Source organism: Mesoplodon densirostris, chromosome 1 (assembly GCF_025265405.1).
Source record: "Mesoplodon densirostris isolate mMesDen1 chromosome 1, mMesDen1 primary haplotype, whole genome shotgun sequence".
NCBI lineage: Eukaryota > Metazoa > Chordata > Mammalia > Artiodactyla > Ziphiidae > Mesoplodon > Mesoplodon densirostris.
The window spans coordinates 193,908,392-193,930,292 of record NC_082661.1 but is presented as its reverse complement, the minus strand read 5'-3'; the positions used below and the strand labels follow the sequence as shown (position 1 = coordinate 193,930,292).

At 36.0% G+C, this 21,901-nt stretch overlaps 1 protein-coding gene across 1 annotated transcript in view; it reads left to right on the top strand.

The window, feature by feature from the left end:
• Positions 1 to 3,233, top strand: part of ANTXR2 (ANTXR cell adhesion molecule 2) — a 176,024-nt gene extending 172,791 nt beyond the window's left edge. The window contains exon 17 of the mRNA XM_060113758.1: positions 1,314 to 3,233. Coding sequence (XP_059969741.1) covers positions 1,314 to 1,352 — 39 coding nt within the window. The 3' untranslated portion in view covers positions 1,353 to 3,233. The remainder of the gene's footprint in view (positions 1 to 1,313) is intronic.
• Positions 3,234 to 21,901: the final 18,668 nt, after the last annotated feature.

Below are 21,901 nucleotides of genomic sequence, written 5' to 3'. Positions count from 1 at the left end.
TGCTTTTCTCCCACTTTCTTTTGCACAGATATTATTTGTAGACATTAGGAACAAAGTAAGTAATAAATTTGACAATTATAGTAATAATGTTACCTCCAAAATTATTAGAAGACAGATAATTTGATGAATATTTGCCTTTTAGACAAGAGTAAATGTAAACTAGTTTGCTTTTATGCTTTTCTGTTTTTTCATTAATTTCTGAAATTTCCAAATTTGTTGAACAGTCACTTTTGAGAGGAAAATAGACCAAAATCGTGTTTTTACATTCCCGGCTTTCTTCTCCAACAATATTTGTTGTTCCTTTTGAATGTACCATGTACACTGGATGTACCAGATATTTGAAACAAATGTATTGTTCACATTTAGAGGGAAATAAAGAGAAGTTCTAAAATATGAAGTTAGAGAGCAGATATTATGAGAAATAGGAAAATCTCAATAGGTTGATGATCTGGACCCTAAATTAGAAAGCAATATGCTACCTTTTGGCTTATTAAGGAATCTAGACATGATTTATATGGTACAAGACATCAGCAATGTCACACCAAGGAGAGGGAAGAAGGGGATCTTTTATTACTAATTGGAAACTTTATTTTCAACTAATTCTTAGATTATTTATAATTATATATGAAACAATGTGTTTCAACAAGCTTCATTGAACTGCTAAGGAATTGGAATGGCAAACTCTCTTTGGAAATGTGGAATGCAAATAAAGTCACCATTTATAGAGACCACATAATGGTGGTGTGCAGTTGTGAGAAATGATCAACAACAGTGGACAAGATTGCTAATAAATCTGTTGTAAAAGCCTATTATAAAATGGAATCACAAAGAGATGGCATCTCTTCCCTTTCTCCCTGACTTCTTATCCTCAATCTCTTACGACTTCTTAAATACACTTCTCATGCATACATTTTAGAAGCACCAGTTTTATATCAGTTTAAAAAGCACCAGATTGTATAAATGGGACACTTCCATTTTAATACATTGTAGAAACATACAGGGTTGTGGCTTTGATATTTTTATTGCTCGGATAGTAATGCTATTCCTTAAATAGCAATAACAAAGTTCTGTTTTCCGTAGTGTTTTTTTCACTCTAATTTTACCATACCATTGTGTAGGTGAACTTGCTGTGGAAAAGATCTGAATGAACCATCATGCTTTGACCCAAAGAAAAAAACTTATGACTTCATGTTTCATCCTAACATTGACCTTACCTTGGGTAATCATTTGTTATATCATAGTAGGAAAACTAGGTGTTTTCATGCTTTTTAAAGTAACTTCTGTATTTCAATAAGGATTTGTTTCTTTCCTAGGGCCGGTGCATAAACTTCTCTCGAGTTCCCTCTCAGTAAAAGGAAAGCAGGAAGACCAACAAGTATGAAGATGGTACATCTTCACGTTGCCGATTTCCAACCAAAAGAAAACAAAGTGCATTTCAGAAGTTTTTGGAAGAGCAGCTTTATTCCTCTCAGTCAGGAAATGTTTTCTCTGCCTTCTGCTTTGCTTGCATCAAACATTTTCAAACTCTTGTTCTGCCATCTACATGGGAATTGATGAAACTCAATGGTAACACATGATTCAGGACATTAAAAATAAAAAGGAACTTTAATGTACATGCTGTGGTTTATACAAGAAAGTTTTTTTGAATGTGTAAAAGAGGAAGAAAGAAAAGCATGAAGATGATATCAAAAGAGGGAGCACAAAACAATTGGCCCTGGTGAAGCTTTAATGGAGAAAGGAGCATTTTACATGGAAACATGGCACTTGTGTGTTTACATGGCAAGCTTGTTAGCCAAAGGCAGAGTATGAAATCTCCCACCAGGCTAAGCAAATAAAGGAGTCTATTGCCTTATAGCTGTGTCAGATCACAAAATCCTTCCAAGTCCTCTACCACGATGTGCCTTCCGGGAAGCTTCTGACTGGAAAATCTTGTCATTCTAACACTGAAAAGTGCACATGTATGACAAACTGTAGACAGGATGCCTCAAGGTATCAGTAGCAAGCAAGATTTTGCCCTTTAGTTTTTGAAGGCACATTTCTTTCATTATGCACTTGGGAAAAGAAGAAAATTAATAAAGCATTATTCCACAGGAAGATGGCCTCTAACTAGAGATCTTCAGTGGAGCTTAACGGACTCATGATTTGAGAACTTGTCCCTGGAATTGGTAGATTTACCCCTCTTTCTATGTTTAGGGCTTAGTAGTACATAAAGCAGTAATATCTGTAAACATACCTAGGAGTTTGTTTTGCTTTTAATTTAAAGGAAGCAGTAACCACAAAGCTTCCGCTCAGGGTATTTTCTTCCTCCAAGTCTCCAAGGGCTCTTCAGCGTCACAAGCCAGCAACTCTCTTTGCATGAAAATTTCAAAATTTAATTAATATAATTAAAGGCAACAGCAAGCAGCAGCCTGTGAAGATTTTGCTCATCTTTTTTATGCCTTTTGACATTGAATGACCTATTACTGTATGCACATTACTTGGATTTTGAGGGGCACTCTACCTTGGTTGTGATTCAGTAGAGAGAAAAAAAAGGCCTCCTCTCATCAATTTATAAATTAAATTTTCAGGAGGGTCTACCACCACAAAACATCGAAAATGTATGTATTATAATTTTTTTAGAAAAAACACCATCGTGTCACGTCAACGATGCTAAATTATGTTAGCGTGAGTGGAAACACTGTGGGGGAGGAAGAAGGCAGCAGCTGATGAAAAAAGCTCAAATGATCTAGTCACTTTCGATACTGTACTTCAGATGCGAAATGGATATTCGACTGGAAACCTGACAAAGCGCGCCTGCTTTGATGTGAACTGGTATAGACAATGACCAGTGGCTGGGTCAGTGGGATGTCTCTCTGCGAGCACAAAGGCTTATCAAATGACACTAAAAATAAGTTCAACAACCATCACATTGGAAGGGAGAAGGCGAACATTTCATGTTTGGCGGGCATGTGAGTGCACAAGATGGAAACAGTGATTTGGAGCATCCCAGTATAATTACCCCCCTTGCACGCTTAATGGAAATTTCAAAGGATGGGAGTGATTCTGATGGTTGGTGTCCAGATTTGTTGCACTGCTCCAATAAGCCTTGCTCACACACACAAATTTTTATACATAGATATATGTATACATATATATCCTCTAGCTTGAATCTTTTGCTCAAGTTTATTTATGTCACTGGCTGGCTGGATCCAAAGTCATGTGTCTACATATTCATAAATAAAATTTTACCTGTGCCTCGGCTACCATTTTTCTTTAAGCCCACATGAACTCAAGCCTTGTTTGGCTGAATATTTAATTGTCTTGATTAGTTTCAGGGACAGAATTGTATCCAGTTCCAAAATGTCCATTATGTTCACAAATGGTAGTGTTGGTACTAATTATCCATGTTTGCAAGTGTGACTTGGAAACCAGATATATACCCATTTAGTTCTTGTAAGCCATTGTTCTACATTTTCATCTGGGGCAGGGCCTACTGCGATTTTCTTAAATTGGGACTTCATTTCCAACCAGTGCACACCCCGAATTTAAGAGCCTCAAGGGTACTACAGAAGCTAAGGCTGCTTCTTTGGTAGTTCCTTTGAATTTGCCTAGTATCATGGAAATTGTATGATACTTTTATTTTGTACATGAGCAGTGTAAGTAGACCTTTGCCCTTAAATGGCAAAATAGCTTTCTGTAGATTGTAATGAAAATTGATTTCCAGTTCTAATACCACTATGAAGAACTCTCAGTGAAGAGGGAATGGTCTATGTAGAGACTAAAAAAGTATCATTCATAAAGTTCAAAGACAGATGGAATTTTATTGCACTTAAATATATGAACCAGATCTAGGTTATGATTTTCTTTGATTATGCTAACTAGCAAATTGAGAATAATTTGCTTTAAAGAGTACTGTATTCTCACCAAAGGACTAAATTGAACACCCCTACACTTTTCAACCAGGAAAATGAAAGGTTAAAATAAAGCCATTTCTATAAGTTTAGTAACATTTTATATTTTATATAGAGAAACAGTTCCTGTTTAATTTTTTGGACATAATGTCAGTCAAGAACTACTTTCTGTGAGTAAATTAGTTAAGTCTTTATCCATAATCCATTTGTGTTGCATAAGGTTGCAAAAACAATTAAGTGGGAAATGACTCCTAACTTATGTGTCTACTCTGCCTGGAAAGAAAGTTTTGAAGGCATCTATATATATTTCATAACAATGTCTGTTCTTTATGGATTTGATCCATAAATATTTATCTATCTGAAAACTTTGATACTTGGAATGTTTTCCTTAAAGCATTTGGTGCTCCAAGAAAAAACATTTGGTGCTAAGAGTTGCAGCACTGATGCCTTTCCCCAAGTTAATTCTATTTTAAATTTTTATATTTCCTTCCCAATGAGATGCAGAGTAAAATTTGAGCCCCTCCATTAAGTAGGGAGCAGCATCTGTCATCCATGGATAATTACTCTTTTAGCAAAAAAAATACATAAGGTTTAAACCTCCTACTTTTTTTTTTTTTTTTTTTTTGCCGTACGCGGACCTCTCATTGTTGTGGCCTCTCCCGTTGTGGAGCACAGGCTCCGGACGCGACGCGCAGGCTCAGCGGCCATGGCTCACAGGCCTAGCCGCTCCGCGGCATGTGGGATCTTCCCAAACCGGGGCACGAACCTGTGTCCCCTGAATCGCCAGGCGGACTCTCAACCACTGTGCCACTAGGGAAGCCCTAAACCTCCTACATTTTAAATTGTTAGAAAAGAAAATCATTTGCTTATATTTTTCCTGAATTTTATTCTAACAACTTTAAATCATAAATTATTCAGTATTTGTTTCTCTAATAAATCCTTACTGGATACAAGATCTGGGTGTCTCTGTGAACTTAATTTTATTATATAAATATCACTGACCATTGTTTACTTCTCAGAGGCAATTTATTAGGTTATTTTTAAAATTAAAACAGCCTATATTATGGCCAAGAAGGTGTCTAAAATATTTTTTGATTGATCTGCTTACATATATTGTTTTTCAATCTTAAGAGGGCAAAATATAAATGAGTAACATTTATGAATATTGTAAACATTGTATGTAACTTCCTCTTCTATCACAAAGCCTTGTGGTTACTAGATTTTGTACAGTATCACACTTTAGGAAGTTCATTAATATTTTATTGCTACTGGAAAATTTCTGTGGGTATATGTGCACAGGAAAGAAATATATACATTATTTTAATATGAAAGAAAATACATATTCTAGAAGCAGAGAATAACTCTGGTACATCTGTTGTATGTTTAAGGGAAGAAACAAGAAGATGAGGCTGGAGAATGTTGTCTATCTGCAGGTGATGAAGTGGGTGCAGCCATGTACTCTAGTCGCAGAGTTAAATTAATATTTCACTTAGTGAATTTCTATGGCTTATTTCTGAGAACATTTCAATTTGGGTATATTTCTACACTTATTTGTATCTAATTCAGTCAATTTGATAAAAGAAAGCAAAACTTGTTTTCTTTCTCATAATGTAGCAATCCCTGTGCTGGATTTTTTATGCACTTTATTTTGGGGCTCTCTGCCAAAAGAAAATGCTGATAAGTACACCATGCAAATTTATATTAAAATGTGCTTGTTCAGATTGCTTTGCAGGAACTATATTAAGGTAAAGTGTCTGTGTGTGTGTGTGTGTGTGTGTGTGTGTGTGTGAGAGAGAGAGAGAGAGAGAGAGAAAGAGAGAGAAACATGGAGAGACTGAGAGAGACATGGAGATTGACTCAGAGTAACGTGCTACCGATTGTCTTGGCTGAAGAATCAGATGATGGAGGGACTAGACCTAGACCTATCCACAATTAGCTTGATTATTAAAAGAAACACTAGGAAATTAAAAGTAGCTTGTACTCTATTTGCTTAGGTACTTGGGTAACTGGAAAAATAAACTGCCTTCCCACTCCTACTCTTTGTAGTGAACTACAGAGCATGACAGCCTTTGCCTAAGAATGTAACTCGACCAGGAAGGGTCTTGCAAGTCATACATTCAAAGCTTCAGCTGAGTTCCTCCATGCGAAGTGAATCTCAGATCTGAGTTTTGCCATAGAGGCTGGACAAAACTGAATTTCTCTGCATAAAACAAATCTTGGAGGGATTCTCCACTCACCCCACCCACCCGAAATTGAAGGGAAATACAATGGAGAAAAAAGACCAGAGAGAGGAGGGCTGAGCAACATTATAGGAGGTAAGAGCATCAATTTAGAAAATGACAGAGGAAGTTTTGTGTCTTTAAGAATGGAGATGCCTGCTATTCCATTTTAAATGGCATTGCATTCCTGCAATGTACACCCTTCCATCTCACAATTTCAGTTGTCTGCTAACTCACATTTTCTGTCACTTAAGGAATTTGGCTGAATTCAAAAAGAGCAAGATGATCCCTCAAATTAATATAAAAAATAAGCCTCTCTGAAAATTTGCAGAGATATTGAGGATTGGTTGTTCCAAAACTGATGAATGGATTTGAGGTAATAGAATATAAATCTTAAACAACAAGCTTTCCTCATCTGTTCACTGTTTTTTTCATAGAATAAAAAAATATTTTGAAGAAAGGAGAGTGATTTTAACATCAATAAAACTAACATCTACTTCAAATATTGTTCAAGTAGTAATCGTGAACAAGACATCAATAAAACTGATACACTCTAAAATGTTAGAAATAAAAGGGATCAGATTCTCTAGCTAGATTTCCCCTCAGATACAACATCATGTACCAATAGGTCTTGAGGTTTTAGGAAAAATGATGAAATTCTATACATTAACTAGGAATAGTGTTCATGTTGCTCATATTTTTTGTTACTTTATGTATCTATATGCATACACACACACAATCCTTTCTAGGGAAAAGTGCTAAAAATGACTCACAATATGAACTTTTATGTGCTTCACAATCCTAAAGATATCCTTGTTTATTCACGTGACACTATGACATCTGAAAATAATGATTTCTCAGCATGTTTATAACCAGGCAAATTACCTGAAAATATTAATAACTTGCACTTAATTATCATTTTATAATTTTCCAAAGTACTTCAACATGTGTTATTCATTGTTTTTATTTAATAAACAGATACTGGCTGCATGCTATATATTCAGATCTAATTTGGCCAAAACCTAGACAAATTTAAGTGTCAAACTGAGGTGTAAGGGAATGGATGGAAGGCAGAAGAGATGGCCTTCTCAGGATGCTCAGTAAAAAAAAAAAAGTCTTACAGCATGAATCCTGAGTGGCCCATTGGAAGATAAACCCTGATCACATAAAATGAGATTTAATGCTAAATGATGCCTGTTTCATATGGGCAACCCTAGATAAACTCTGTACCACCGAGAGTATCTCATTTTGCTGCCACACTATTTCCCGTGTATATTAACGGCCTTCTTGAGGGAACAAAATACTTTTAAATCACTCTATTTGTTGAAAAACACTACTTTAGTCTAAGTCACAAATAAGTTAAGCCACATAAAAATGTAATATCTTCTCAGTGTAAACAAAACAAAACAAAATAACAAAAATGATGAGGTTAAGATTGAGATGTTTCCTAGGAAAAAAAAAGAGGTTTTTGTAAGAAATTGTTTTCAGGGCCAGCTGAAGGACATTATGATAGAGATCATTGCTTTAACATAATTTCAGAGGCAGTTAATGTTGAATAAGAAAGGAAAGAAAACCCAAGATAGTGAAAGGATAATTAATTCAGAGTCTTAGTTTTAATTTCCAAGGATTATATTGGTAAAGTGACCCTTCACAGTGGAAAACTGAAGGAATAGGTTTATATTTTGCTTTTCTACTTTGTGATAATGAAACTGTTCCAGGTGTTTATTTTATTTTGACATCTGTGTTTCCTCTCCATTTTACCCACTGACCTACCCAAAGCAGGTGAAGAACAGTGCTGTTTAGGGTGAAGGCAGGCCCCGCAAACCTTCAACCACACCCAGCACCCTGATTTTCTGATAGCCCCTGGAGAACGGCAGAAATGACGTGTCTGGTGTGGAGTCCTTGGGGTAGAGGAAGTCAGTTGTGCTTAGTAGTCAGAAACGTAAAGACTCGCCCCTCCCAAACCCTTGCCAGATGCGTGCAAACCATGCCTAAGCTTAGGGAGTTCATTCTGTTGCCAAGAGAAAGGAGCCAAGAACTGACCAAGAAAGTCAGAACTCAGGCAGCAGTTGTACCAGGGATGAAAAACAATGGTAAGAACAAAGCCAGAGAAAGGAAATTGCACATTCATTAGCTTAAGTAATGAGGATTGGCAGGTGCCTACCTTGTGCAGGTCTCTATACTGGGCAATAGGATACTGCAGCAGGAAGGACAAGCTGGTCTCAGCCATCTTACTGGCAAGTGGAGCCAGACCCTGAACAAGAAGATGCAAGACCAGGAGTCGCGTAAAGAGAGTGCTATAAGAGCTCGTAATGTAAAGGGACTAACCTAGGCTGAATCATTAGCGAAAGCAGTGAAGTTTTTGCTGAGACTGGGAGGATGAGTAGTGTTTCCTTCCTTCTTTCCTCCCTCCCTCCCCCCTCCTTCCCTTCCTTCCTTCCTTCCTTCCTTCTCTCCTTCCTCCTTCAGTCCTAATCACTTAGCAACATAAGTAGAACATAAAATGGCAGAGTTTCTGGCACATATTAGGCCCTCAGTGATTATTTGTTAATGAGTTAAAAAATGATTATTTAGACCTCTAGCTCCTCCAAGACTGAGTAATCCCATTTCTCCCACGTCCTCCTTATTACAACTAAAAATCCCTGTACCTAACAAATGGAAAAAAACATAGGAAGTCTCTGAAAAGTGGAAAGGAGAAGGCAGACTGTTTAGAACTTGAGGAAAAACCTGCAGGTGAGTCTCCTGGCTACCTGTATTGCCTTATCCCAAAGAGGGTACTTCGGGGAGAGACCCACTGGTCATGGGCGACTGACACACCAATTGAGGCTGATCTTGCTCTCTCTCTTCTCTAAGAGTTGTTCCATCCAGTGCTTGACTGTATTGTATTTTCCTTGGCATCTCCAATACCAAAATGCAATGGGCAGAAAGAAGTGTTTAGAGTCCTCCTGTGGGACTGGTAACAGGTACTCTCCTCCACAGCTATTTTCAACTTTTTTATTGTGGTAAAATACACGTAAGATAAAATTTACCATCTTAAGCATTTTTAAGTGTATTATTCACTGGTGTTAAATACATTCATAATGTTGTGCTACCATCACCATCATCCATTTCCTAAATCACACAATTAAGCATTTTTGGACTTGCTGCAACATTCAAGTCGTTTGACTACTTTTATCATTTTTACAAATTGACTGATGTGCCATTTCCTTCTTTCTTTCTGATTGTAGCATATGCTTTAAGCTTTCCTCTGCAAAAAAGTATAATTAACACATTTGGGTGTGTGTGCGTGAGCATTCTTTTGAACTACTTCAACTTGTTCATTCAGGTTCAACATTAAAAGGCCTCAAGGCCACAGTTACAATGAGATTCACATTTTGGAGGCTACATTAGTATAGTAATGCATTTCATGCTGTTGTTCCATAATTTGCCTAATCAAATAAAATGAGATCAAGCATTACATTGGAAGGGTCTGACCTCCCCATTCATACAGTTATATTTAGCTAATTACATAAGAAATTACTTTTTTCCTAAGGTTTTGTTTGCATTTTTTAAGCTAGTTAGAAGTCAGAATTTAATCAGTATATTTTATTCCTCTCCTAAAATCTAGTGAGATGATTTCCCCTACTGAGTAATGCCAAAATATATGAGAACAAGATATGTGGCTTAATTAATTAATCTATAGATATTTACTGATTACTGGCTACACACCAGGCACTTTTTTGGCCACTTATTCACAGAAGTGAAAAAGGCAGAGACATGATCCTCACCTTTCATGAAGCTTCTTATCTCCAATTTTAATAGTTTTCTATTGTTGCTGTAACAAATTATCATAACTCTCTTGTTTAAAGCAATGCAAATTTATTCTCTTAATGTTTTGGGGAGTCAGAGGTCTGACTGCATTCCTTATGGAGGTTAGAGAATCTGTTTCTTTGAGGTTATAGGACTGAGGTGTCTGTTTATTGCTGGCTGTCAGCTGACTGTCATTCCCAGTTACTATGGGCACCCATCTTTGGCTCGTGACTCCTTTCCTCCATCTTCAAAGCTAGCAATGGCAAGTCAGATTTTTCTCACTTTGCATTTCTTAAGCTACTTTTTGCCTTTCTCTTCCACTTTTTAAAAAATTATTTATTTATTTATTTTTGTCTGAGTTGGGCCTTCGTTGCTGCGCATGGGTTTTCTCTAGTTGCAGAGGGCAGGGGGCTACTCCTCGTTTTGGTGCGTGTGCTTCTCATTGCGGTGGCTTCTCTTGCTGCAGAGCACGGGCTCTAGGTGCATGGGCTTCACTAGTTGTGGCACGTGGGATCAGTAGTTGTGGCACAGGGGCTTAGTTGCTCCATGGCATGTGGGATGTTCCCGGACCAGGGATCAAACCCGTGTCCCCTGCATTGGCAGGCAGATTCATAACCACTGTGCCACCAGGGAAGCCCCTCTCTTCCACTTTCAACGAGTGATTAGACTGGGCCACCTAGAAAATCCAAAATAATCTCATTTCAAGGGCCTAAACCTTAAATAATATCTGCAACATTTTTTTTTTTGACAAGTAAGACACCATATTCACAGGTCCCAGATATCTGTGGGTGAGGAGAGCATTATTCTGCCTCCCTCAGTAATGTAGAGAATGAATTTAAGAATTAGGCCTGTGAAAATATCTTCTCGAAATAATTTTATTTTGAGTAACAGTTTAAATTCATATCATATGCTTTGAGAATGGAACTAAATTAAAAACTACACTAATTCTCATAATGCCATTTAAAAATTTCTGTTAGTTTTAAGTTCAGATAAATCCAATTTATTGAAACCCATGTGGAAAAATTCTGTTTTTCCTCATCCCAACTGAGATCTCTTTTCTAACAGTTTTGAATATTTATTTATTTTGGCTGCGCTGGGTCTTAATTGTGGCATGTGGGACCTTAGTTGCAGCATGTTTAGTTGGGGCATGCAGGATTTTTAGCTGCAGCATGTAGACTCTTAGTTATGGCATGTGTGCTTCTTAGTTGTGGCATGCATGTGGGATCTAGTTCCCCCACCAAGGATCGAACCTGGGCCCCCTGCATTGGGAACGTGGAGTCTTACCCACTGAACCACCAAGGAAGTCCCATCTTTTCTAAAAATTTTGAAAAGCTCAACATTCTCAGATTCTTCATCTGTAGTCAACTGGCCACACCTACCATACAAATTCCTAGTTCTAAATTATAGCTTTCAATTTTGGCATTGCAAGTCTAAAGGACACTGCTGGAGGATATTGAGTCAATCACCAATTGGCACCATATATATAAATAAATACACACACACACACACACACATATATATATGCACATACCTATGCACAAGTTTCCAGTATCACATATAGCTCTACTGCAACTAAGAATAAATAACACTTCAAGAAGGCAATTTTGATATCTGACATAAAATCCTTAACATGAGCACTCTCTAGATTCAAATAGGTTTGCTTTATGTTTCCTAAAAAAAAACACAGTCAGAGGTATGAACAAATATATAGCCATATGATTGAATACTATAGAACTACCAATAATAATAAAATATTGGAACCTGACTAAATAACAATAATAGGGTATTGGTAAAATAAATTCTGGTACATATGATATATTGAAGAATACTTGATCAAATGGGAAATGTACAGGCCAACAAATATATATATATATATATATATATATATATATATATATATATACTTGTTGAAAAACACTAGGTTATAAAATGTAGGTACACTATGATTTTCATCATAAAAACAATTAAAATCACAAAATAGAAATAAATGCAGATAAAAACTTAGAAATATAAAATTTAGATATTGAAATAGATGTACAAAAAAAAAGGTTGAGTTGAACACGCAAATTCTTGGGCTCCGCTCCTGACCTGAAACAGAAATAGAAATTCTGAAGGTGGGACCCAGCAATCTGTATTTTAACAAGCCCTCCCAGAGATTTTGGGTATATGCAGAATTTGAGAATCAGTACCTTGTTTTGGGTGGTAGTTACACAGGTGCAATAAATTATCAATAAAACTAATGTTTAGAAACTTTTATTTTATTAACTTATACTCATTTATTTAAAAAAAAGCCAAAAGATTCACTGTCACCCCCCCCCAAAATACAATGACTTAAATTTGGGCATGAAATTAAAAAAATAAATAAATAAAACCCTCCAATCAATATAAATGCCACAAGAACATAAAAATTACCAAAGAATATATAAAGTTTTTTAAAGAAATCAGAAGAGTAAATTTCCGGGAAGCACCTGAAGTTAAAATAATGTGATGCTCTATGACTGGTTTAAATACTCAAACTTGAAGAAAAGTTAAATGGTTAAATATTTTGGAAATATTTATTGGTTAGTCTGTGATATGAGGTTAATATATAAAAAAACTGCAAGTCATTCTTAATTAATTGGACAAAATTCTGTATAATATTTAACGCTCTTGAGAGAATGAGATACCAAAGACCTCTTAAAACAGAGTTTTCTTCAATATCCTGCTCAAAGTTTTAGCCTTAAAGCCAGGATTAGTTGTATGGAACAGGGACCATCTTTATATTCAGATAATCTAACTAGTCAATTACTGGACAAGTGCTAACAGCTGTACTGCATTATAGACAAAATATGAACTCTAATGTAATCCATCATACTTAATATATATTTGTACAAGTCCCTGAATGCCTATTTGCAGGATAAAGTGTAGTAGTCCTGAATGTATTGAAACATTTAAGGAGCAGTGTTGTTAAAGTGGGGGTCAGTGTCATACCATTCTAGGAGGAAATTTAAAAATCCTTTGAAGTCTTTATGGGCAATGTTTTAAAAATTCAAATACTTGGTAACTTTTTATACATCTCCCTGTATCATCATTATGATTTTTTTCTTAATGGTAAATTTAATCCACAGGGGGGAAAACCCCACTTTTGAACTGGGTAAAAAAAAAATCAATGAAAACAATGGATTTTCACAAAACTCATTTATTCTAAATATAGGGTAGCATAAAGAAAATAAGAATCCAACATTATTAGGAGTGGTTCTCTAAATTAAACCATTGTAGAAACAGGGAAATTTATGGAGACATATCTCCTGATATAAAAGCAAGGTATGGAACAGAGTTTTTGATATTAACTGTGGGCAGTGACTTAGGAAATATCCACTAGGATGTACCACAGTCATCTCACAGTCAGCAACAACAAAAACAATTAATAATCTCTCATCTTGACATCTACATAGCGTGGCATTCCCTATATCAATCAATTCATCAATCAATCATGACATCTAGAAATCATAATCAATTTCCTTCTCTATTTATTCTCTTATTTCTTACTAATACTAGTTTTTCCTTTCTCATCTTTGCTACTCCTATTTCTGCCAATTAAATCTTAGGCAATACTGTTCAACAGAACTCTCTGAGATAATGGAAAACATCTATGAATCTGCACTGTCCAATATGGTAGCTACTAGCCACATGTGGCTATTGAGCACTTGAAAGATAGCTAGAAAGAGTGAGAAAATAAACTTTCAATTTTATTTATTTTAATTTAATGTAAATCTAATTTATCTACATGCTATGACTAGTGTCTACTGTATTGGATAAAACAGATTGAAGGCTTCATAAACTCACCTCATCCATACATACATTTAGTCATTTAAAAATACCTTTTGGGGAAAACCTCCTATGTACCCAGGCATAGTGAAAATTCAAATTCCCAAAGGGTCTAATGACAAAGAAAAGAAAATGATAGAGGTATGTGCACCGGCTGCTGTGAGAGAATGAACAAATGCCAACTAGGTGCTGAGAAAAGGCTTCTTGAGGAAGGTGGTTCTTGAAATGAGATTTAATGGGTAACGAGTACAGAGGAAAGAAGAGCAGATAGAGAGGCATGTAAAATGTTAATGAGGTAAAAGAGAGTATGGTCCATTTGGGGGGAAATTATAGAAGTTCAGAGTCGATGAAACCTGAAGTAAGGAAAATGTCATGAGATGAGAATAGAAAGTTAATCAAAGGCCCAAATGTCATGTCTAACCTTTTTTTTTTTCTATTTTAAGGTTCTTAGAACATATTTATTATGTAATGGACTAATTGAGGTTGTTTTGCTTTTTATTTGTTTATTTTTAAGCAAAAGAGAGATTATAATTAGATATGTATGTTAAAAAGGTTATAAAATGCAAGACAGAGAATGGATTGGAAGGTGCAAAATTTGCAGGGATGTCAGCTGGGAGATTGTTGTCATGATCTTAGACTGTAATGGCAGTAGACAGAGAAAGTAAAATGTACTGGAAAAATATATTGCAGATTTAGAATCAACCAAATTTGGTGATTGATTACCTGTATGACACGAAGATAGGAAATCAAGACATCCTATACTCTGACTCTGGCAAAGTTGGATCACAAGGGACTGGTGATGTCATTCATTAATGTAGGAAGCTTTGACCTGAGCTAAAAGTCATTTCTAAGATAACTCACATTGTTGGCAGAGGACCTCAGTTCTTTGACAGAGGAGCCTCTTGTTAGAGCTCCTTGAATGTCTCCATGGCATAGAAGGTTTTTTTTTTTTAACATCTTATTGGAGTAAAATTGCTTTACAATGGTGTGTTAATTTCTGCTTTATAACAAAGTGAATCAGTTATACATATACATACGTTCCCATATCTCTTCCCTCTTGCGTCTCCCTCCCTCCCACCCTCCCTAGCAATGAGAGAGAGAGAGAGAGAATGCTTTCTATGAGCCAGTCTTGGAAGCTGTACACTATCACTTCCATCATATCCTACTTGTTAGAAGGGAGTCACTAAGTCCAGCTCATGCTCAATGTGAGGGTATTTGGCTCCACCTTTAGAAGGAAGGATGTCAAAGAATTTGTGGACATATTTTAAAACTACCTACACTACTATAAGGGGAAATATGAGCTTATCTATTATAATAGTTAACTTTGCTCTAAACTAATATAGGGAAACAATGAGCTTAGTTCTGGTCTCACAAGTTTACCTTTGAGAAATACATACATGCCAATTTTCAGTAGAGTTTCAGATGTATGGTTTTATATCTGAGGAGAGATATTGGTTGAAGCCATGGGAATGGATGAAAATAACTCAAAGAAAGTTTGGAGAGTATAAACAGAAGAGGGCCAAAGACAGAACCTCTTCTAGAGAATCTTTTGTAGGGATTACCTACAGTAGGAAGATACTGATGGAAGTGGAGCCCAAAAATGATTCTAATAATGAATAGTCAAACTGTGTGAGGAGAATGAAGAAAGAGTGATAGTATTTTGAAAAGGAAGGATTGGCTATGACGCACATCACTTTAGGTTATACGCTCCTCTGGGAGACGAAGATTCAGGGAAAGGATGGTGATTTTTAGTTATCTCTTATATTTTATTTATTTTTTCAATAAGACAGAGTTCAAGAAAACATGGCAAAATGTCTACATCTGTTTAATTTGAATGGTAAGCAATGAATGTCTCATATTGTTATATGTGCTTTTATATTTGAAACACTTGTATATTTGAAATACTTATATTAATAAAATTCAAAAGAACTGATTTACTTTGCCAAATCCTGCAGAAGGGCAAGCACTGAAAAATGCCCATTGGGGGCTTCCCTGGTGGCGCAGTGGTTGAGAGTCCGCCTGCCGATGCAGGGGACACGGGTTCGTGCCCCAGTCCGGGAAGATACCACATGCCGCGGAGCGGCTGGGCCCGTGAGCCATGGCCACTGAGCCTGCGTGTCTGGAGCCTGTGCTCCACAATGGGAGAGGCCACAGCAGTGAGAGGCCCGCGTACCACAAAAAAAAAAAAAAAAAATGCCCATTGGATTTAGTAATAAAGTGGTTAATAGGATTTAGTAATAAAGTAGTTAATAGGGTTCTTGATAAAAATAATTTCAGTGAACTAGTGGTGGTAGAGGCCAGATTCCAGTGGGATAAGAAGTTAATATAGAGAGGTTGACTCAAAAGGTCAGAAATACATCTTTGTAGGATCAAAATTATAGAAGTTATTATACTTTTGTTACTGCTCCCTTTCAAAGCAAGATAACAAATTTATTTATAGACTAAGGGGAAAAAGCAGAGAGGGAAGACTTGTAACACCAGACCAAAACACCTAAAGAGCAGAACAAGATCCAGAATGCAGACAGGAGCCTTGCCATTAAAGGACATGGGTCTTTCTCTTTTTTTCTGTGTGGTGGGGAAAAGAAAATTGAGACGGTAAAAATAGTGGTTCCTGTCACAGTGGGAAAGTGAGGGAGCCACTGAGACAGAGACAGATGAGAATGGATAGCTTGATGAGAGTGATGAAAGTCTGGTAACTGTTTCAGGAATCAGAAACTGACTTGTCACCAAACTGTTCCTAGTGCCTGGGAGTAACTGTGTGAGTTACACAGGCTGGTTTCTCAGAAGCAGATGGTGAGATGGGACTTGGGATGTGAATGTTTATTGAGGATCACTACCTATGAAGGACTGGAAATCATCAAATGATTTTTTGCGGGCCACTGGGTGAATAAGCTGTGGATCATTCATATAGTTAAAATAAGTGTATCAATATTAATCAATTGCATGAATTTAGCATTGAGTGAAAGAAAAAAGCAGCCAAATTTATCTACGATGTGATAAAATTTGTCAATTTAAAAAAACAAAACAATAGGGGCTTCCCTGGTGGCGCAGTGGTTGAGAGTCCGCCTGCCGATGCAGGGACATGGGTTCATGCCCCGGTCCAGGAAGATCCCACATGCCGTGGGGCGGCTGGGCCCGCGAGCCATGGCCGCTGAGCCTGCACGTCCAGAGCCTGTGCTCCGCAATGGGAGAGGCCACAACAGTGAGAGGCCCGCATACTGCAAAAAAAAAAAATAATAATAATAATGTATTTTATGTTGTGGATAAATATAGTGAGTAAAAGTATGAGAACATTCCTGGGAATGATGCAAATTAACTTGGTTACCTCTGGTAGCTGATGAAATGCGAAGGAATGGGAGGCTCTGTGAGGCAAATAAGTTAAGCCTTGTGCTTGACACATAGTAAACACTACAGGTGCTAGCTAATATAATAATAAAACATGTTAACATATGTTTATTCTTACTGGTGTACATACAGGCGTCTGTTACATTGCCTCTTTGTTTGTTGTATGTTTGAAAACTGTCATACTAAATGATGAAAGAAACCCAGCACCATCAGGGACCCTTTCCTAATTATACAAGGCCAATAATACTCATTTCCAACAAAACATGTGACTTTAATCTCAACTATCTGAGGGCCAAACCTCTTTGAATTGGTGAATGAGTGAAAAAGTCAAGTCAGACATATTCTTTGGCTGGACACACACATACACACGCATATTCACACACACGAGCATCCTCTTGGTGTAACATAAGCACCAATAACCTCATTTAAAGGCTAAGGCCACGTGCATTTGTCTTTTCTCTTTACCTGATGAATTCTTCAAGGGCAGGACAGTGTCCCTTGATGCTCAGCCAGCCCTGCCTGGTGTATTGTGAGTATTCAATAAATAATAATTAATTCAGTAATAATTAATCCCTTAATAAATAAGCATGCATGTACTCAATAAATAATAATTAATGACAGAATGACTGAAAAGAATGGCAAAACTTGAATAAAATGTTATGAATTAACTAAAACTGTTTATATCTAACTAAATGTAATTTTTGTGGAAGATGTACTTAGAACTTGAGTCCTATGAATTTGATATAGATATTTATGTCTTAGATTTTAGGACACTTTTTCTTTTAGTTCATACTGCCATCAACGTCTCAGCTGTATTCACATCATTTATATAAACCCATATTATGCATGTGTGCATATATATATGTATATATACATACCCCTACGTATATACACATATATTTATATATTTGTACATGCATAAACATATTTTTTTCCATCTCAGTCTATATATCACTGACCCTTGGCAAGTCTGTGAAGTATTGCATATGATCTTTGTGGGTGTGTGTACAGGAATAAGCCGCTCCATCTTGTAACCCTGCTGACCCTGTGGTGGCCTCCTCGTGCCCCAGATCTTCTATGCCCCATGTCCTCAACTATCATAAGTGTTAGCTAATATTATTACTGTCAGATTACTATTCAGTTAATCTCATAAACTAATTTGTCATGAGGCATTAGTAGCTCAATGTGTTACTTTCTTTCCTTAATAAGGACTGTTGATACTTTCCTCTGAAAAAGTGGTTGCATGAATTCCAGAAATACCTCTGTTGGAATTACAATTAAAAGGGCTTTTGATGTTACTCAAATTATGGCATATTTACATACTCTTGCTACTGAGTTCAGATGGCAAGTGAAATATAAATTCACCATGTCATCTGTTTTCAGACATCTAGCTTTTTCATTGAACAGATAAAACCATTGGAAATATTGATTTTGCATTATTTTACTTTACTTCTAGGTTGTACAGACACAGTCTTATTAAAAGTTAAAACAAATTTCAAGAGACCATTTGGTAAAAAGAGCAGCACTTGAAAAATCATGTGATATGTTGTAAATCAAGCTAAGTTGATATGACCACAATCATCTACCAGATTTCCAGTTTGTTTTTCGCTTGGATATTTTATCTAAGACTCATTCATTTACTCCTTTCCCCTCAATAAGTGCAATTGAAATGAATACTGTTCATCTCATTCAGGATCCACTATGTGCCTCTTAGAAAAACAAATAAATGTCTGTCCTTTCTGAGTTAATTCCATAAAGTAACTACCAAGAGTGAGTACCACATTTGAAGAAACATGTAATTCAGACAAGTCTTTTACTGATGAGCGCAATTTTGCTAAAGCCTGAAACCTTTTTTAAAAGAGGATAAAGTAAGAAATAGATGTAATAAAACGAATGAGTCCTTTAGATGACAATGGGGTGATAATATGAACTTGATGCTGTGCTTATGAGTTATTATGTCATTTTAGTCTAATGGTCCAAAAGGTCCTTTAAAAATCATCTAGGTGAATGGACGTATATCATGCGGAGACAATAGCATACATGGTTGTTTCCATTTGGCTTTAAAATAAACTTCAAAGTCAGAGAACTTTCTGTATTATGTTGGGCTGTCAAATTATGTACTTTGGAAAGGCATGGTTTTCATATGCATATTTCATATGCAAACTATCTTCCCAACATGTGCCTATTTTAAAAGAATTATTTTACTTGAAATGTAAAAACACAAAAATAAATACCTTAATTTAACCAGGGAAATTGGTTGAGTCCTCTAAGGGAGTAACGAGTCAACTCTGCCCCTTTAAAACTCACCTTTGTCTCTGCCTGAGCTAACACTGAAGATTAAAGACAGCATTCAAAGAGGGCTATTCTTCATATTTTACTTGCTCATTAAACGCCAAGATAGTTTTTTACTCAATTATACATCTGCCAATGAAAATAGTGAGCAAAGACAACCTCAAGGCCATGTTTTCATTTCGATCATTGTTCCCTAGTGAATAACAAGTTTGCGAGCTCTCCTAAGACAATTTATATTGATCTAGGCTTCATAAATCTGGTACAGTAGACTGAGTTGCTGAGCTGTATGTTGTGATCATGTCTTTATACCAACAACATTAATCACTTGCTCAAGAGGAAGTAGCAGTTCAAGAGTGTTCTGTCTCACGGTCTCATCAGAAAGGACATCTTAACAGAAGCCTTTCATGTTGCCCTTTCTCCCCAGCGGTTTCAGTACTCACTCCTCTCTATAGGTTTCCAAGCTCTAATCTATCCTGTCCTGATCCTTAGGCAATGTCAAAATGAGCAAAATATTTACAAAGACTTATATACCTATGAAAAAAATATTTATTTTGTAAGCTACAATTTCTAAAGATGGAGATACAATTAAAAGGACACTAGATGCACTTGCCTATGGAAAAATTTAATCCTCCATGTCTACAGTCAGTCAAAGTTGAAAATGCATCTGAGAGAAAATGATTTTTATTTAATTTTCTCCTTCAGAAAATATTAAACTTAACCGGAAACCAGCCAACACATCTGTCTCTGAAGCGTTCCAGGGCAGAGATACAAACAATGGTTCCAATAGATTATGCATCTGGCCACCGACATTTTAAGTGGAGAAAAGGAGGGTTGTGACTAATACACAGGAAATTATGTTATTTGACACGATATTATATTAGAGAACAAAAAAAAAACCAAAATTGGGCTAGTATGAATGAGATGAAATAAATGAGATTGTTTTAGGTATCACATACTGTAATTATGCCATTTCTTCCCATTGGTTTAGTGGATAAACAGAAGGAAGCGTCACTATATGTTTTTTACTAAAGAATCACTAAAACTAAATGCATTACATGCCCTTTTACAAACTGATTTTTCATTTGTCCTCTTATAACTGTTATTAGGTAACTCTTATGGGAGACTGAATTTCTTTTATTTGTAAAGTAATTTATAATCACATAGTCAATTATTTTAAAAAGCAAGATACATTTTGTTGAACACTATTCTCCTTAACACTACCAGCTAGTCCATAGAACATTTCTTTCTTTCCTTTACAGTAGTCTCTTAAAAAAGAAAAAACAAAAAACTTCCATGAAGTACAAAGTATGTAGGGGACACTTAGTTTTAATTCTTAAGGCAAATATGATGGCATTTTATTGGGGAGAAACAAGAGAGTTCTCAACATGTTTTTTTTCTTACCAGTGTGGAACATGTGTCACACTTTAAGAAAATGTTGCTCCTGTCCTTCGTTCCATCATTTGTGATAATTTAGAAAACCATTTAAATAAGAGTTTAATTGTATACAATTTAACAGACTGATTTCTTTCATATTGCTGGCAGTTTTAATTACTGTTGATAATATTGATTTGCCAATTATACTGAGTCTGGAAATAGGAAGGTCAATTGAATTGACTTTTTAAAAAATATAAAATGGTAATAATTTTCCCCAGCTTTTTGTACAAAAGACTAAAGTTTTAACCTCATTTCTGCCACTAACTGGCAGCTTTCAAAGCTGTGGATTCTCTCAGCTTTATCTGTATGATAAAGAACATTTTTAATGCCACAATCTAATATAGAACCAGTTTGCTGAAAGATTTGTTCACTGCTTATTAAGTTCTTTTTAAACCATCTGTACCTGGACTGAATTTTGCTTACAATAAAATTAAAATGAGTCTGTAGGTAATAAAGACATTTAGAAGGATGTTGGATAATACAATTCAAAGCACTAAAAACAATACCAGCACTAATATTATTTTGTACAAATACAATGCAATATGATAGTAAAACCATTGTAGCAATAATATTTTTTATGTTGTAAAATAAGTTTACAAACGGTCTAATAACTACCAGGATATTCTGACCTAAAGAAGAAGGTAGATCGAGATTTATGATGAGATATGAATCCTCCCTTTAGTAGAATCCATCAGCTTTGTCAGGTCCTGAGTTTGAACCCTGCTGGAAGCGTGGAGAATCTTCCACTTTGGAGCTTGTTTCTGTTGTTTTTCTGTTGCAGCCTGAAGAATGTTAACTTCCAGGGCACAGGGCAAGCCTCATCTGTTTGGCCTCATTATTAAGGGAAGGGTGTTTCAGCTTTAGTCTCTCTGGGAAGGGTGGGGATATAAATAGTTTATGCTCTTACTTGTTAATTTGAAGTACATGCAGAAAGCCAGTGGTTGAATACTAGCTTTAAGACCAAAATCAAAATGAGACAAATGAATATTAACAAGTTCAAGACATCAGACTAAAAGATTTACGGTTTTTCTAGAGAGATGCAGGAAAATAAAGATTAACTGCACAAACCTGAATAAATATTTGAATTAGCACTTTCTTCTTGATACCCATTTATATTCCTTTTAA